The 20,249-nt window shown below is 40.4% G+C and overlaps 1 protein-coding gene across 1 annotated transcript; it reads right to left on the reverse strand.

Moving 5' to 3' along the window:
• Positions 1-6,969: 6,969 nt before the first annotated feature.
• On the reverse strand, positions 6,970-10,587 carry LOC129857892 (protein FAM53C-like). The gene is made up of 4 exons (XM_055926571.1): positions 10,402-10,587; positions 10,242-10,302; positions 9,359-10,131; positions 6,970-8,379 (listed from the first exon to the last, which is right to left on the reverse strand). The coding sequence occupies exons 1-4, from the start codon at positions 10,480-10,482 to the stop codon at positions 8,137-8,139; spliced, it is 1,158 nt and encodes a 385-aa protein (XP_055782546.1). The 5' UTR covers positions 10,483-10,587; the 3' UTR covers positions 6,970-8,136.
• Positions 10,588-20,249: the final 9,662 nt, after the last annotated feature.

Raw genomic sequence — 20,249 nt, forward strand, 5'->3', positions numbered from 1 at the left:
AATGGATGTCAATTTAGCTCATTTTGACTGCTATGATTAAGCAATAAGGCCCAAGGAGGTGTGGTACATGGCCAATATACCACGGCTAAGGGCTGTTCTCAGGACATAGCCCTTAGTGGTATATTGGTCATATACCACAAAGAACAGCCCTTAGCCGCGGTATATTGGTCATATACCACAACCCCCTGGGGTGCCTTATTGCTATCATAAACTGGTTAACAATGTAATTAGGACAGTAAAAAGTATGTTTTTGTCATTCCCGTGGTACACGTCTGATATATGATGGCTTTCAACCAATCAGCATTCAAGGCTCAAATCACCCAGTTTATAATTGTAAATAAATCCTGTTTGCGCATGTGCATAACTATAGATAAATCCTACAGGAGAGTTTGAGTGATGAAAGTTGGACAGAGGATCTATGCAAGAAACACTTTCAATATATATTTATTGTATCAAATGGTAGGTTACAGTAGCCTGCAATGGCATATAAATTAATAGCCTACTTGATGGCCAACAGATGCAAATGTAGCCTATCATTCTCCACATTTAATGTAATTTTAATTGTGGACTTTTTCCCACAACACAAGCACGCGAGGGAGCTCCTTATCTTACGTTTCAAATTTCCACTTGTGCAGCACTCCAGATCCTAAAACTGAGCTTGAGTAAAACCCTTCGCTTGATACTGTTATCCATAAGAAAAGTCGACATTAGAATGCAGTTTACATTAAACCACCTCTGAGCGAATTTATCTAGAGCTCCAGTGCACCTAAAGTCATTGTCCAATGCTATGTCGCCATTATATCAGTTCTAGCGCATTAATGTTTTATGGAAAAAGGGTGACTCCATAGGAATGAAAATATGAACGCAACGTGCAACAATTTCAAAGATTTTACTGAGTTACAGGTCATATAAGGAAATCCGTCAATTGAAATAAGTCACAATGGGCCTCAGGATCTCATCACTGTATCTCTGTGCATTCAAATTGCGATCGATAAAATTAAATTGTGTTCGTTGTCTGTAGCTTATGCCTGCCCATACCAGAACCCCACCACCATCATGGGGCATAACCCCACCACCAACATTAGTATACCGCTCGCCCACACTACACCATACACGGAGTCTGCGGTTGTGAGGCCGGTTGGACGTACTGCCAAATTTTCTAAAAAGACCGAAGGCGGATTATGGTAGATAAATTCACATTAAATTATCTGGTAACAGCTCTGGTGAACATTCCTGCAGTCAGCATGCCAATTGCACGCTCCCTCAAAACTTGAGACATCTGTGGCATTGTGTTGTGTGACAAAACAGTACATTTTAGAGTGGCATTTTATTGTACCCAGCACAAGGTGCACCTGTGTAATGATTATGACGTTTAATTATCTTCTTGATATGCCACACCTGTCAGGTAGATGGATTATCTTGGCAGAGAAGAAATGCAAAGTAAAATGGACCATATGCAATGGGAAATCACAACTGTTGTCCAGGAGTTTCATACGGTTGTCCTGATCAGTGATTTCAAGTTTGTATCGTCAATGTTTTGACAAGCTGATCATAAGCTGATCACGATAACTCCTGATGAAATTGGGTAGCTGATATTCATAGCTTAAATAGCCAAATTGATTAGTCACAGGAATCAGGACAAGTAAAGCCAATGCAATGGCCTGTTTTAAAAATGGTAGGTTTACCACATAGATTGGCATTCATAAAATTATATTTCTGTCAACACTGTAGGCTACACCTCAGTAAGCAAGGACCAACACCAACGCCTTTTGGACTTCTTTTTTTGGTGCAGTTCCGGACCGGCCTTGATTTCCACATGCACAGACATTGGTTTTTGGTCAGATTTTGTCTGGTCTGGACCAACCTTGATTTGGCCCAAAGATGGATGTCTATAAATTACTTATTTTCAACTTTCATTCAGAAACAAAAATCTGCCTGATTTCAACATCCGGAAAATACATATTTCCAACCTCTGTAAAATATAGTACAGTTGAAGTCAGAAGTTTACATACACTTTGGTTGGAGTCATTAAAACTTGTTTTTCAACCTCTCCACAAATTTCTTGTTAACAAACTATAGTTGGGCAAGTGGGTTAGGACATCTACTTTGCGCATGACACAAGTCATTTCTCCAACAATTGTTTAGACAGATTATTTATTTTATAATTCACTGTATCCCTATTCCAGTGGGTCAGAAGTTTACATACATTAAGTTGACTGTGCCTTTAAACAGCTTGGAAAATTCCAGAAAATAATGTCATGGCTTTAAAAGCTTCTGTTAGGCTAATTGACATTATCTGAGTCAATTGGAGGTGCACCTGTGGATGTATTTCAAGGCCTACCTTCAAAATCAGTGCTTTTTTGCTTGACATCATGGGAAAATCAAAAGAAATCAGCCAAGACCTCAGAAAAAAAATTGTAGGAACCACGTTCATTTGTACAAACAATAATACGCAAGTATAAACACCATGGGACCACGCAGCCGTCATACCGCTCAGGAAGGAGACACGTTCTGTCTCCTAGAGATGAACGTACTTTGTGTCGAAATGTGCAAATCAATCCCAGAACAACAGCAAAGGACCTTGTGAAGATGCTGGATGAAACAGGTGCAAAAGTATCTATATCCACAGTAAAACGAGTCCTATATCGACATAACCTGAAAGGCCGCTCAGCAAGGAAGAAGCCACTGCTCCAAAACTCCCATAAAAAAAGCCAGACTACGGTTTGCAACTGCACATGGGGAGAAAGATCGTACTTTTTGGAGAAATGTCCTCTGGTCTGATGTAACAAAAATATAACTGTTTGGCCATAAAGACCATTGTTATGTTTGGAGGAAAAGGGGGAGGTTTGCAAGCCGAAGAACACCATCCCAACCGTGAAGCACGGGGGTGGCAGCATCATGTTGTGGAGGTGCTTTGCTGCAGGAGGGACTGGTGCACTTCACAAAATAGATGGCATCATGAGGATGGAAAATTATGTGGATATATTGAAGCAACATCTCAAGACATCAGTCAAGAAGTTAAAGCCTGGTCGCAAATGGGTCTTCCAAATGGACAATGACCCCAAGCATACTTCCACAGTTGTGGCAAAATGGCTTAAGGACAACAAAGTCAAGGTATTGGAGTGGCCATCCCAAAGCCCTGACCTAAATCCTATAGAAAATTTGTGGGCAGAACTGAAAAAGCGTGTGCGAGCGAGGAGGCCTACAAACCTGACTCAGTTACACCAGCTCTGTCAGGAGGTATGGGCCAAAATTCACCCAACTTATCGTGGGAAGCTTGACCCAAGTTTAACAATTTAAAGGCAACGCTACCAAATACTAATTAAGTGTATGTAAACTTTTGACCCATTGGGAATGTGATGAAAGAAATTAAAGCTGAAATAAATAATTATTTCTACTATTATCCCGATATTTCACATTCTTAAAATAAAGTGGTGATCCTAACTGACCTAAGACAGGGAATTTTTACTAGGATTAAATGTCAGGAATTGTGAAAAACGGAGTTTAAATGTATTTGGCTAAGGTGTATGTAAACTTCTGACTTTAACTTCAACATTTAGAACTAAATGTATTTATATTTTTGATTTAACTAGGCAAGTCAGTTAAGAACAGATTCTTATTTACAATGACGGCCTACCCCGGCCAAACCCTAACAACCCTGGGCCAATTGTACACCACCCTATGGGACTCCCAATCACAGCCAGTTGTGATACAACCTGGAATCGAACCAGGGTCTATAGTGATGCCTCTTGCATTGAGATGCAGTTCCTTGTACCGCTGCGCCATTCGGGAGCCCAAAATGAACCTGATTTTAACATCCTGATTTTTTTTTTTTCAAGTTACGGAAAATATGCCTTTTCAATGTTCTCGAAAATATGTATTTAAAACACACGGAAAATACCTTTACACCTTCCATTTAGAATCTAAATTGAACCTAACATCAACTTCTGGAAAATACGTATTTTAGACGTCTTTTCAATGTCATTTTGCTTACTGGGACTATTCTCGTTTTGTGAGGGGCAGCATTTTTTGGTCTTGCGTATGGCGGCGGAATGGCACACACACCCATTCGTCCCTCAACCGTCTCTACCTTTCACTCACTCAGTAACAGCCTGCACACTGCCTGATAAGTCAGCAGCAGCAGTTCACAGTGAAATATATTAGAAGTAGCCCAAAAAACCGACACCCGCGACCAATACATTTTCATCCGCGACATCGTTTTCAAAGTAGCCTAATTGTTGGAAAACTGCGGACATAGCAACACTGCACTCAATGACTTTCTCCATATTATGTGTTCAAGTTGATGATATATTGAAGAAACTATTACGATTCATCATGCAATGTTCTTTGCAGATAATTCTATATTTTTTTACTGGGTCACTGATCTCTGTAAAGTTATAGAATATAGAGCAATGCATTGTTATATTGTTTGTGTTTTACCTTCCTACATATCTTACAGGAATTAAATAACTGTATATCTCAATAATTTGTCCAACCTTTAGAACGTTTAGGTAACTCAGTGTTGACCGCCAGGTGACAGTATATAGTCAATAATGTCCCCTATCCTCTCAGGACTAAGGCAACATTTTGTATGTTTTCATGTCGACATTATAATCTCGCGATCAAACATGTTGCATAAAGAAATCTTATAACATATACAACAATCTTTTTTGGTCAACCCATCTGCATATATTAATATGGAAACCCAACCCATCTTAAAGGGACAGTTCACCCAAATTATAAGAACAAGTTTTCCCCCACAAAAGGGCTTTATTACAGACAGAAATACGCCTCAGTTTCATCAGCTGTCTTGGTGGCTGTTCTCGGACGATCCAGCAGGCGAAGAAGCCAAATGCGGAGGTCCTTGTGGACCAGCGTGGTTACACATGGTCTGCGCTTGTGAGGCCGGTTGGACATACTGCCAAATTCTTTAAAACGACGCCATTGGAGGTGTATTATGGTAGACAAATTAACATAAAATTATCTGGCAACAGCTTTGGTGGATATTCCTGCAGTCAGAATGCCAATTGCACACTCCCTCAAAACTTGAGACATCTGTGGCAATGTGTTGTGAAACATGGGATCAACACTTTACATGTTGTGTTTATATTTTTGTCCAGTATACAAATTGGTTTCCTTACCCTGTAAGCATTATGGACAAGGTGTGACAGCAATCCATGTTTTGGTTAGCAGTGGGGAGTGTGCATTCTTTTCTTGATTCTGTTCTGTTCAAATTTATTTGCCACAGGTCTGGGAATCTGTGCGTGACAGTAGGCTGTTCGAGATTGCGCAGATTTGAATATGCACTGTTCCAGAATGTCACATTTGGGTTTGTATGGTCATGAAAAGTCATATGAATTTGTATTAAACTTGTTTTTAATGTAATTCATGAAAGCACACTTTTAAATATGATCAACCAACAAAAATAACTACATATCAACCGTTATCGGAATGACTCTTCAGTGCATGTCTGTGAAGCTGCCTTGTGTGCCAGTGCGAGTGGGCCGTTGCCCGAGGAGAGAAAGCGCGACATTTCAGCAGCAGGTATACAATAATGCCAGACAGACTAACTAGATCGTCAATTCAAAATATAACTTGTAGCAGTTAGCTCGCTAGTTAACTATAGCTAACTATGCATGTGCATAGATCTCCCCTGAAACATCCATATTTGAGCCTTATATATAAACATGCCTAGTTGGATAAAGTGCATTGAAGTAGCCTACCTTATCCATTTCATCCGTGATTTATTGAATGAGGGAATACTTTTATGAAGACAATAGTAGTAACCACATTGGAGCCTAAAAATCAGCTCCTCAACAGGACCTTGATAAGCAGACTTGGGTGTTTCACGGCTGGATCAAAAGCCAAGCATGCACACCCAGAAGCTCTCCAGACGGAAGGTTGAGCACATGTTAACAACATGTGACACAGTGCAGCTCTATGAGTGTGTGTGGGGGGGGGGGGGGGGGGCGGCTAAGTGCCTTGATCAAGGGTACAATGGTATAGGATCAGACACAGCAGCTTTCCAGTGTCAATAATGCTTTCTTGTTCATGTAGACTATAAATCATGACAATTTGGTTAAATGTCAAGGAGAAGTCGTGGAACATGTGTATTAACCATTAACAGTGAATAATCAGAGGTCTCTATAGCTATAGCATAATGTCATTTGTGAATTTTGGTGTACGTAGTCTAATGGACCGTCTTGGAAAAAGACAGCTCCTGCACTCATTCCATCCCAAGTCAAGCACTGCTTATGTTCAAATCATCTATAGGTTACTTTTTTTGAGCTTCAAAATACATTTTTAGATACTTTCGGATGATTTGGACATAATGCGTGAAATATGCTAATATCGGTCCTATGACTAGAATGGGATTTGTGCCAGAAATTCTAAAATATCATTTGGAAGCTAAACTAAATATGGTGGATAAATAAGATATTGTAGTTTATGTGGGGGTGGGGTCAATAAATAGACCATTTCTATTTCAAATCTTCAATCATTGATTAAGACAGGTGGGTTCACTCCCAAGTGCCGCATGTCATGAAGACACTCACCTGTCTTGATCAGTGAGATAAGATTTGAAATAGACAATATGGCAGTATACACAGTTAGATTACTTAATGGAGAAACAAATGATTTTAATAAATTCAAACAAACCCCCTGCAACTGGACAGACATTTTAGAATGTACATGTATGGCCAAATCGAGAATGAAGATAGTATCACCAAATTAAGGCTGGTCGAAAATTCTTTATGCTTCTACGCCTAACAGTACCTATCCAGTAACGGCTAATGGAGCATCACATTAGCCCGTTACCATTTGCTAGCTAAACCAAAGCATGGATTCCCATCATACCTTGTCCATAGACTGCTTAGAGGGTAATGAAACCAATATGGAATTTTGTAATTTGGGTGAACTATTCACTTAAAAAAAAATCTCCCATTGAAAGAAACACAGGACAAGGGGGGGTTTCTTGCAAAATGATTCTCTAATAAACTTTATTTGTACACAAATTGTGTAAGAGGACACTTCCATCTGAAAACATACAATAAAAATTCTCCGAAAGACCACCAATCCTTTGCATCGCTACTGGTTTCTTCTCACACACATACTCACACAAAATGGTTTCCACGTGACCACTGTACAGTAAGTACATTATAACATTGTGCCCTATAGAATCCAACTGCAGCAGAGTCAATTATTCAAATCCTATTACAGTGCAAGTGTGATCTGTTCATTAGTGGGAAACAGAATGGAGAGACCAAAGAAATAGAACGTAGAATCTAGGTTCCATTTCTATGGGCGACCAAGAAGAAAACATCTGGATGTTATGAACAAAAAACGGCAACAGCTTATTTTTATAGTGAGCGTAAGGCATGATGCATGTACAATGTTGATTTCTTCCAATGGTGGATAATTGGTTTGGAGAACAAATTAATGCATTATTGTCCAAGAAGTATGGGGAAAGGAAGCAGTAAAGATCCATTCGCCAGCTGAGGAAAGCACATTTTCCCTCTATGTTTCCCTTTACTGGTGTGGGTATTCCACAGGGCCAAATCAAACACGTCAGAAAGTAGTAGTAATACACCCATGAAATCAGATGTGTGCAGGCTTCTGCAACATTTTCAGAGGCCTTCGATCAGCAACGCAACTGACCCTACGTTCAGAAGTGTACAATGGCGACGTGTCCATAGAAACCAAACTGCATCATTTAAAAAAAATAATGGTATTATCAGTCGTACACACACACACTACGCAGATTATTAAAAAGTGCCTATTTTGTACCTTCAGAATTCATAATTTCTTAGCCTTTAGCTCCATTGTGTTTCTGGGTATACACATTTACCCATAGAGTATGGTCACGCAGAATTACATTGTCCCAAAATGCTGAATAACATGAGGTTGTCAAAGTTGCTCTAGCATTACAATAATGGTAATATTGATTCTTATTAGTCTACAGTCAGCCAGTGATATGAAGGGCCCCTGGTGTGGCCCCTAGGAAGGCAGCAGGTTCCCGAGGGCTCAGCCAAGTGTGTGCATTTGTTTATTTTACCTTCATTGAAAACATTTATATAAAGTGTGTGTTGTGGATATGATTATGAATAGCAATCACACAGAGAGCACCAGGGACCACTTTCAGTTCTCCTCAATGAGGTTCAAGTCCAGTTCTGTGCAGTCTCTTTCAAACACACTCTGCTGTCCAGCCTCCAGCACACCCATATTTATTTTCTCTTCCTCCTCCTCACTTTCACTCAGCGGTCCAATGCTGGTTCTTCCCAGGAGGTCTGCAGGTGAAAAGGTTCCTCTGAAGTCCCCTAAAACGGGCTCCAGACCCATGCAAACAGCCGCTCCACACACCAGGGGCTCCCCACTGCGAATCTAAAACACAGGACATGGAAGAAAACAATATCAACGTCTTCATTGTACAACCCCCCAAAAAAAACTCAGCTTTATTTGTATTTTCCGCGGTTATTCAAAATACCATGTGTGAGAACCTCAATGTCCACCTAAGGACGGTCTACGCAAATCATATGCAAATGTTTCACTGTCTAGACAAATGTTCTGGCTATTTCCTCATCCTGCACCAAGACCCCAGCCAGAGCTAACTTTGTGCAGTCCCTTTATCTTTTTACACCAGAAAGGCAGCCATTTCATAAACTACAACCCACCATCTTAAAACATGACAAGGACACAGCCAGCTGCAAAACCCAGCAGCAGCTTCAGTCACACCCCCAGGTCCAACGCCCAGAAGGCCATAGAAATCAACTGGGGGTGAAAGAAAACTGCAAAAGAGAAAGTGATGACATCACTCCTCAGAACAGGAAGTCAGTGGCATTGCCAAAATCCAGTGGTTAAATATAGATGGCTGGGTGGTGGTGGATATCCATAGGGGCAAGCAATTGGTCATGGGCATGCATCAACAACCGGACACAGGAATGCAAGGGTCAGCCCAAAAACACACATACACACTGGGTCAGGGCAGTGAGGCTACATCGCCAGCCAGGCAGCACAGTCCCAACACCACACCCTGAACCCAAATCCAGACTGGTCTGGCTGGGACAGGAATGTGAGAGCAGTAGTTCTGTCTCATGAGGGGAGAGCGATTCAGAGAACCAGCGAGCCAGAGGCCCATTTCTCCTCGCTAATGATCCCAACATAAACACTCTGGTCTGTGGGGAGAGGCAGGAGAGCCGCTTCAGGCCTCCTGCCACTCACAGGCAAATTAAGTTTGCTCTGACTAAAGGAGAACTATGAGCAGTTTCTACTAAAATGGTGCATGCTGTGTATTTTTGGCTCTATATAGTATTTATCTTATTTAATAGGCCTCAAAAAATGATGTACATCCCATCCAGCTCACCTGAGTCATCTTGCTGAAGTCAAGGCCGGGCCTGGTGTAGTTGGGGAGCGTGTCTGGGTCATGGCGTCGCTTCAGGCCGGGCTTACGTAGATCACAGGGCTGAGAGTGGCAGCGTGGGAGACGGAGGGGCAAGACACGCCTTGAGGACGATGGGGTACTACAGGCCGAGGAGGGAGCGGGGGAGAGAGCCGGGGCCTCCATCCCAATGTAGCGACTGGCTAGAGCTGGAGAGGGCTGGATGTGCACAGGGGACAGGGAGAAGCGGCGCTGCTGCAGGGGCCGACAGGAACCCAGCGTGGCCGGGGAGGAGGAGCAGGAAGAGGGGAATAAGCCTGTGCAGCTCTCCCTGGGCGGGTCATAGTGGTCCCAGGAAACACTCCAAGGGAGTGTGGAGTCAGGGGACAGGGCCAGGCTGAAGAACGTGGGACTGGAGGATGAGTGCAGGGAGGAGGTGAGGGAGGAACTGGGGCCTCGGAGGGGTACGGAGCCCACCCCCATGCCGGCCACCCCCCCACCGCTGTGGCAGCGGCGTTTGACAGGGGTCCAGATCTTGGAGGCGCTGGGGCGCCAGGGGGTGCGGCAGCGGGACAGGTCCTCAGGCACAGACAGGGAGCGACAGTGGCGTTTGGGGGGAGGAGGGGGCAGCGGCGGGGAGCTCTGTAGGGACATGTTTGTAACAGAGGTGCTGGGGAGAGGGGTTCCTAGGGGGTCCAGGACAGAGGCGGCATCCTGCAGATGGGTCTTGGAGGATGAGAACATAGACCAACTGCTCTCTGTGGAAGTGAAACAAACCAAAAACATGACTCAATGTTGACCCTTCCCCCAAGTTAATGGTTTAGCGGGAGACTTCATAAAAAAGTTTCAGGAATTAATGGATCCTTACCTGGAGTCAACCCATACCCGCGCCAACAGACCGTGGGGCTAGAACCCACTTCAGGCAACGACTGAAACAAAGCAACGAAGATACGGGATTTATAGCAATGGTAATTCCTCATACAGGAAACGCTACAAAACAGCCGGTCTGTATCACATGGCATGCTCACCACATTAAGAGAGAAAGCCCTGCGGTAAGGGGGCTCCTCCAGATTCTGTCTGCGGAGCTGCTCTGTGATGAGCGTCACCATGGTGACACGCTGATGCCAATGAGGAAGGGATTGCGTTTGTCAGTCCGTCAGACTGCTGGGGAGGTTAGTGGTGTCCCCTCCCCACCTCAACCGGCCAGACTGACCCTTCCAACCTCACTGAGACAATGTCATCAACAGCTTCATCATCTCACCTGAACAGGGAAAGAGTAAGCAGAGCATCCACATTTTAATGCCGAGTAGTAGACCATACTCGATTTATTTTACCAGGGATTGGATTGGCACATCAATCTGAGCATCATGGATACAGAATGATTGGGTGTGCAAGTCAATTTCCTGTTAATCTCACAGCTTTGCATTGGGTAATACCAGGAATGTGCGTGTGTACAAAACAAAGTGTCAGGATACTTACTCGGCTCTCCCTCGTACAAGCATGCAACACTCGTGTGCAGCTATTTTGACACCATTTTGTGAGCAGACCAAAAGGAGGAAGAGTGACCACCGCCCTAATGAGTGTTCTGCCTTACCAGACAAGAGTTATAGGAGACAGACTAGGACATTGGCTAGCTCCTGCCTCAGAGATGAAAGCTACGCAAAGTAACAGTAGAAGTGCAAGTGCAGTAGACGGCGGACGTAAAGGTAAAGTAAAGGTAATGGCGGACTGAACGAAGTTATGTAGAGCACCTCAAGATAAAACATAATATTCGAAATATCTGCTAAATAGACTAAAATATTAGCACTACATAATCTGGTGAGTGATAAACCTTCAATCTGGATAATAACACAAAACAAATCCTAAGACTAGAGACATTTATCGACAAATATTACGAACACAGACAACAACCAAACATGACGGAGAATAAGACAGGGGAACCGTTTACAAAACGCAAGCGAGATTCTTCGACAGATACTGACGATTTAATATTCTCACCACCGGGAATGGTAAAGGTCGAAACTGATCTGTTAAAATCAATAAATGACAAACTGGGTTTACTTGAATTACTTAGTAAGGATATAAAAGAGTTAAAGGCAAGCCTAGAGATGAGTGATGAAAAAGCTGCGACATTGGAGAAGGAAACACACGCGCTAAAAGGGACAGTCAATAAGATTCAAACCGAAATGAATGGAATTAAAAAAGAGAACATCGTTCTGAAGGAAGCCTTACTGGAGATTCAAACTAGATCCATGAGAGAATTTGGTACTTACAGGTATCCAAGAAAAACGAGAAGTTCCTGAATCTATAGTTAGAGAGTTCCTCCGTACAGCGCTTCAGATTCCATGCGAAGTTGTCGACAAAATCCAACTTGAACGTGTTCACCGCTTCGGACAGAGAGGGCAGAGGTACGAACGCCCAATCGTTGCAAAATTTGCTTCATTTAAAGATAAAATAATGGTTAAAAGCCTAGGTAAAAGACTTGCTGGGACCAAAATTGTCATGAATGATCAGTTTCCGAAAGAAATTGCAGAACGGCGCAAAGTTCTGTATCCAATTTTCAAAGAAAACAGATTAAAAGCGAAACGAGTAGCTCTCGTCGTTGATAAACTATATATTGATAACCAGTTGTTCAGAGACACAAAGACTACTCCATGGTTATTTTAAAATTTACAAAATTCTCATAGACGAGGAAAATAAACACAATTCAAGCCCGGTTACTGATTGTAACAATACAACAAAAAAATATAGCTTTTTTATAAATCTTCACATATAACTAATTGAACACACAAGCACTATTTTTACACAGTGAAGATAAAAACTAAGTAAACAGAAGGCACAGTATGTGTGGATGGTATGGTTTGTGTTTATTTTATTTTTTATCTTATTTGTTATGTTTGGAAAGTTGAGTGAGTGAGTAATGAAATGGTTGCATATCCCAGAGCCAATGTATTGCTGTGGGCCGGGTATGAGAGGGCTTTCAATGTTGTTCAGATGATGGATATACTTTTATAATGAATTACACATCTTATTTATTTATTGTCCTATCATGGAAAACTACATTTTTTTTATCTTAATAAATTATATCTAATTATTATCCTATTTTAATGGTACTGTCTATGGCCCTATACCCTAGACACCCACCTGAATGACCCAGATATTAAGGAGAAGTCCCTAACTGTTTTATGTGCTCGCTGTAAGCGGTCTATATGCAGCTAAAATGAGGTCAGAGACCAAGAGCAGCACTGCCCCCTCAAGATTCTGAGCCTGCTTGGCAGGGTTGGTCCTGCAAAGCCAAAGCCCCCTAAAGGGAGAGGAAAATATACAAGGAATTTCTCAAAGCTGCTAATGAGAACCTTAACGACCTTGTACCTAGCCGGTGGGGATTCCGGTGGGGTACCCCCACCCAGGCAGTGGCAGTGCTGGCAACACTAGCTGCAGTAACCCATGGGGAGGGGGTCACACTCGGACATTCAGAGAGGGGGTATATTATTGTGGCACAGAATCAAGGTCGGACTGCATGGAGATGCGTGGGGACATGGTCATGACTGGTGGCCGTATTGTGGGTGTTTTTTTTCAGGAATAGGGTGTACATTTGACGGCCATTATCTAGGATATGACAATGGTAAATAAATTTCAATTTTTGCTTATTTTTTTGCGCGGTCTTGCAGGCCTTCTCATGCAGCTGCAACGGCATTTGGAAATCATGACCCATCTTGAGTTGGGCTCTGGGATGGTGCAACTGTTGAGAAAGTGAGCTTATGGTTGTGTGGGGGTAAGGGCTGAGTGTGTATGTGTGTATCCCACAACTGTTGCGAAAGAAGAAGTAAAAGATGTAAGGTACAATAGAGGATGATCCACAGCTATATATAATACAAATCGAGGTGACGGCAATGGAAATGCATATGGCAATTGATTTACTTCTATTCGGTAAATGGAACTGTATGCTCTTTTCAAAGAATGGATCCCAGTCGGTTCAGGGCTATGGGATACAGGGGGTCGAGGGTGGTCTGCCGGGCATTGGGATGACAAGCCATCTCGAGATGAGGCCTTTTAGCGGGTGGAATAGTAGGGACCAATTGGAGGTTTACTTAGTAGAAATGCAAATATCATGGTACAACTATATAGACACTCAATCATTATGTTACTTTTTAACAGTACGTTTACAAAAATATATTCTGATTAAAAGAATGAAAGGTGTGTCTCATGGTAAGTGGTGAAATAAGTATAGCCAGTTACAATTGTAATGGCTTAGCAGATAATAAGAAAAGACGATCAGTATTTACCTGGCTAAAAGAGGATTATAATATTTATTGTTTACAGGAAACCCATTCAACAGTTTTAGATGAAGTTTTGTGGAAAAAGAACTGGGTGGGCAAAATATATTTCTCCCATGGGCAAAGAAATTCAAAAGGGGTGATGATCTTAATTAACAATAATTTTGATCCAAATGTGCAAATTGTCCAAACAGATCCTCAAGGTAGATGGATTATTTTAAATATGTTATTGGACAATAAACAAATATGGCTTGTTAACCTATACGGTCCGAATAATGATGATCCAAGCTTCTTTGAAAATATATATAAGAACTTATCAACTCTACAAGCAACACTAGACTCTATTATTATAATGGGAGATTTTAATACGGTCTTAAATAGCTCTATAGACCGGAAAGGAAATCACACTACAAATTATCACCCTCAGGCACTTAAGGAAATCATGAATGTCATGGATATATTGGAATTAGTGGATATATGGAGACTTAAATACCCTGATTTAGTGAGATATACATGGCGGAGGCTGAATCAAGCTAGTCGTCTTGACTACTTTCTTATTCCATTCTCTCTGTCACCAAAAGTTAAAAAAGTGTTGATAGGGGATAGAATGCGGTCGGATCATCACATAATTGGCATATATATTTCTCTTACAGAATTTCCACGTGGGCGAGGATATTGGAAATTTAATCAAAGTCTACTAGATGATAAATTGTTTAGAACTAGGACAGAAGATTTTATAACTGACTTTTTCAGACATAACATAGGTACAGCAGATCCCCTTATTGTATGGGACACTTTTAAGTGTGCCTTTAGAGGCCATGCAATTCAGTACTCATCTATAAAACAAAAGCAATTTAGATCAAAAGAGTCCATATTAACAAAGGAAATTGAAGGACTAACAGTACAGTTAGATAGCAATAAAAACGGTACCATAGAGGCACAGAATAATTTAGAGGAAAAACAAAAAGAAATGGAGGAACTTATTCAAGAAAGATCCAGTGTAATATATTATAAAAATAAAGCGAACTGGATGGAATATGGGGAAAAATGCACCAAATTCTTTTTCAATCTTCAATATAGAAATGCTACCAAATTTTTTTTATTAAAACTTGTGACAAATGATGGAGTCACGCATGATTCACCAAATGATATTTTGAAAGAGGAAGTAAAGTACTTTAAGAAGATGTTTTCGTTTCAGGCTCCTCCATCTCCACTAACTGAAACTAATTGTATGGATTTTTTTCCTATTAATAATGTAAAATTAACATCTGAACAGAAAGACTCATGTGAAGGCCAAATTACAGAGGAGGAACTGCTTGTTGCAATTGGGGCCTTTAAAGATGGGAAAACTCCAGGGCTGGATGGCATACCAGTGGAAGTATACAAAACGTTTTTTGATATACTCAAAGGACCATTATTAACTTGTTTTAACCACTCCTATATAAATGGTAGATTATCAGACACACAACAAGAAGGTCTGATATCGTTATTACTGAAACAGGACCCAAGTGGTATATATAAAGATCCAGTCCAATTAAAAAATTGGAGACCTCTTACACTTCAGTGTTGTGATGCAAAAATCCTAGCAAAATGCTTGGCGCATAGAATAAAAAAAGTTTTGTCAGATATTATTCATCCTAATCAGACAGGTTTTTTACATGGACGATACATTGGAGATAATATAAGGCAAGTACTGGAAACAATAGAACACTATGAGATATCGGGGACACCAGGCCTGGTTTTCATAGCTGATTTTGAAAAGGCTTTTGATAAAGTACGACTGGAGTTTATATATAAATGCCTAGAATATTTCAATTTTGGGGAATCTCTTATAAAATGGGTTAAAATTATGTATAGTAACCCTAGGTGTAAAATAGTAAATAATGGCTACATCTCAGAAAGTTTTAAACTATCTAGAGGAGTAAAACAAGGTTGTCCACTATCGGCATATCTATTTATTATTGCCATCGAAATGTTAGCTGTTAAAATTAGATCAAACATTAATATTAAAGGATTAGAAATCCATGGCTTAAAAACTAAGGTGTCATTGTACGCTGATGATTCATGTTTTCTTTTAAAACCACAACTAGAGTCTCTCCAGGGCCTCAGAGGATCTAGATACCTTTGCTATCCTCTCTGGATTAAAACCAAATTATGATAAATGTACCATATTACGTATTGGATCACTAAAAAATACACATTTTATATTGCCATGTAGTTTACCAATTAAATGGTCTGACGGAGATGTGGACATACTCGGTATAAAAATCCCAAAAGAAAGAAATGATCTCACTCCAATAAATTTTTATAGAAAGTTAGCAAAAATAGATAAGATCTTGCTACCATGGAAAGGAAAATACCTGTCTATTTGTGGAAAAAATCACCCTAATTAACTCTTTAGTCATATCACAGTTTACCTATTTGCTTATGGTTTTGCCTACACCTAGTGACCTGTTTTTTAAATTATATGAACAAAAAATATTCAATTTTATTTGGAACGGCAAGCCAGATAAAATTAAAAGGGCCTATTTATATAACGAATATGAATTCGGAGGGCAGAAATTATTAAATATTAAAGCATTAGACCTCTCACTAAAGGCATCGGTCATACAAAAGTTATACTTAAATCCAAACTGGTTCTCTAGTAAACTGGTACGAATGTCTCATCCTATGTTCAAGAAGGGCCTTTTTCCCTTTATTCAGATTACACCTGCTCATTTTCGGTTGTTTGAAAAGGAAATGATCTCCAAAATATCCTTATTCTTTAAACAAGCCTTAGAAAGTTGGTTGCAATTTCAGTTTAATCCACCTGAAAGGACGGAACAAATAGTACAACAAATATTGTGGTTAAATTCAAATATAATAATTGATAAAAAAACTGTATTTATCGAAGAAATGTTTAAAAAAGGTATAATTTTTGTGAATGATATCATAAATAGGACTGGTGGAGTTATGTCACACATGCAGCTAACACAGACATATGGAAAAGTCTGCTCTACCCAAAATTACAACCAATTAATTGCAGCATTACCACAAAAATGGAAGAGGCAAGTAGAAGGGGAAAAAAGTAAGGAACTTGTATGTCGGCCCTGTATTAAAGAACAAAAATGGTTAAAGAAAAGTGTGATAAATAAAAACATATACCAATTTCATTTAAGGACCAAAAAACTAACAGCTGTGCCATACAAATTGCAAAATAGTTGGGAAGAGATTTTCGATGTACCCATTCCATGGCACATGGTTTATGAATTGATACGCAAAACAATGCCGGATTCAAAACTTCGAATTTTTCAATATAAATTACTGTACAAAATTATTGCAACTAATAGAATGTTATATATATGGGGTATACAATCTTCCCAGCTCTGCAGATTCTGTTGTGAGGAGGCAGAGTCATTAGATCATTTATTTTGGTATTGTCCATATGTAGCTCGTTTTTGGTCACAGGTCCAGGAATGGCTGAAGAATTGCAACATTTGCCTAAAACTAACGCTACAGATAGCAATACTGGGGGATTTGAAAAGCCATAGTCAATCAATCAATAATATAATAATTATTTTGGCAAAGATGTTTATTTTTAATTTACAATCTGTAGAAGCTATGAGAATAGGAAGGTTCAGGTCTTTTGTGAAGCATCACAGCACAGTTGAGAAATGTATGGCAAATAGAAATCCGAAATGGATGATGTTGGAAGATAGATGGGAGGGGTTGGGTGGAGCTGAAGGGTGGGACTAATAACAAAATAAACAATATAGGGCATACGGGATCTGTGAAATGTGTATAGGTGCGGAGCTTTTGTGAAATAGCACAGTTACAAGTGGAAATAAAATTGGATGGACAACAGAAATAGAGGAAGGACTAAGAACAAATAAGAGAGAACTATTGTAAAGTGGACTGTGTCTGTAAGATAGGTATAAGATGTAGAAATTGAAGGTAAAAGCAGAAGTGTTTATAAGTTTACTCCAATTGGGGGATTGGTGGTAGGGTCGCGGGGAATAATAATAAAGGCATATTCTTTAAAAAAGTATGTATGTCTATATAGGTATGTGTATGTATATATGTGTATATGTATGCATACGTGTATGGATATATATATTTACCCCAAAAAATATGGGGGAATGGAAATGATGCAGACAATTACATTGGAAGCAACATTCTTTCCGCAATACTAAGCTGATCCACCCCTAAAAAAAAAAAAAAAAAAAAAAAAAGTAGAAGTGCAACGTCAAAAAGCGATGATGTTAAGAACCCCAATCCGATACATTGCAGAAAACATTAATTTTCTTTGTGAGAATACAAACAAAATAATTTATTAGCTGCACAGATGTAGAGTTCTGGGCAATACCAAGGCACATTATAGTCAAGTGGGTCCAATTCAAAGTGAGTGCTAATAGTGTGGCCCTTGTAGAGGGCTGTGAGGAGAATGGAGGGGGAGGGAGAGCAAGAGGAAAAAAGGGGGAGGATGGGGGAAATGTGTGAAATGGAGGGGGATTGGGGCCATAGGCATACCATGCCCACTCTGAGACAGACAAAAGGGGGAAGAGAAAGTGGAAAATAGGACTAGAAGGACCTTAAAATGACCAAGGAACAGAGAAAACAAAATATGCATAAAAGGACCCGAGCACAACTAAGCACCATGCAGTGACAAGCAAAACAAGGTGCCAGTTAGTGTTGTTCGCTGACACATTCCACACCATGCACCCCCCCCCCCCCCATGCAAATGCCAGAGTCAGTCAGCTTTAAAACAAACGTAACAGTTATTGAAACTAGACACACCCTATGGGAACACACTGATTCTCTACTATACAAAGTCTCACACCAAATAAGACCGGCCCAGATACAACACTTGACTAGTCATTGCAACCTTTGCACTCCTCTGTATATTTATTGTGCACAACGAAACCAAAAGTTGTAAAACCAACAATTGATAAACCACTTCCAACTGCCAATGTAGATATCCCAATGTGGGTGACAGAGGTCTCTTTCTGGTTTTGGGAACTATGGGGAGTTTCCCCCACCTACTAGCCACTGTTGCTTTAAGTGCTTAGGCTTATGGGGCTATGTGGCCTACAGGGACTTGGTTTCCATGTGGCAAGTTAATTCTACAGCACATGAAAAACGCAACACTAAATACAACTCAAAAGCTAGTGCCATGGACAAGCCATTTGACAGATAAGCTAACTTAATAAGTTGGACTTAGTTTGTGGGAGAATCATCACTAATACACTTTACATGTCAAACCTATCAAACAGTTACAAATAGTAATGACTAAAACGTGCAAGGTCATTTTAATCATAAGAAGTTTGGTTTAAATGGCACACGTGTTCCACTCACTGACAAACCCATACAGTTAACCTAACGGAACCTCAACATGTTTAGAAAGAAGTTAAAGCTTGCTTGCAACTTAGCAGTCAACTCTTTTTGGAAGTTAACAAAGCAAAGGAAGTTTCAAAACAATAATAGGAGTGCTTGGTAAACCGACATACTTGTGGTCAGCTCTGAGGTCTCCATCTTCTGATCTAGCTAGTTAGTAGCCAGTAACTACTTACCGAGTAGTAGGCAAGCTAGCCTACTAACGCTACAACAAATTATGTGATCTGACCAATTGGATTGTTGCTTGCTAATATGAATAGGCTAACTAGTAGCAATATGGCATGGTGCCAGTTTGCACATTTTTTACGTTAGATTTGGTCATCATCCCAAATACGAAGCTTAGAGGCTAATGATGGCTACGAAAGCAATTAGGTAGTTACCGTTAGCCAGCAGCAATACGGTCTGTTTGGTGGGCCAACCAGGCAGCTGGCTAGTAATTAAACGTAACAGTTTGCAAGTTCTGACAAACTAGCCGGTCAGTGTTGGCTAACAAATTGCTGTATCACCACAAGCATGTCTAGCTAAGCTAGCGGTTATTCATTTGGCCTACAGTAGCTGTCTAGGTCAGATAACGTTAACTTGACAGCCACCTAGTTAGCTAGCAAGCCGACTCAAGTCTAGCTAACTTTAGCTAGCATGAACATTCAGCCCGTGGGAACTGACAGTCCAGCTTATCACTCCGCTAGCAATTAGCTAGTTTGCTATGTTGTCATGCTTACTCATCTAATTGTCAACGTATCTGAATTAATTTACATATCGGTATAAGAAATTTAGCTTAAAATGACGTTGATTATTGACAGCAACATAAGACTGCTTCGTAGCTAGCTCGATGATTAATTTACCTGCCCACCTTGTCTCCTTAGCAACCGAAAGCAGCACGGGGTAGTTGATGGCCTTGCACTGAATATATACCCATCGGAAGAAACCATTAAAAAGGGGTGGTTGAAACGTCTAACATGCTTGTATCTTTATTACACAAAATCTATTTATATCACAATCCATCTAGGAATTAACTATATATCGTCTCCAAAATTAAATGTAAATCTTAAACATGAAAAACGTTTTGCTTTTTGATTCTTGAAAATCACCCCCTCATTCTTCTGAAAGTAGAAAAAAAACAGTAGACAGAGAGTATTCTAAAGAAAAACGCATTGAGTACTGTACAGCATTTTTCTGTGATAATAAGTCAGCATTGTGTCGGTTGGGTTGGTCTTTTGCCACTACCA

This window comes from Salvelinus fontinalis, chromosome 6 (genome assembly GCF_029448725.1).
Source record: "Salvelinus fontinalis isolate EN_2023a chromosome 6, ASM2944872v1, whole genome shotgun sequence".
Classification (NCBI taxonomy): domain Eukaryota; kingdom Metazoa; phylum Chordata; class Actinopteri; order Salmoniformes; family Salmonidae; genus Salvelinus; species Salvelinus fontinalis.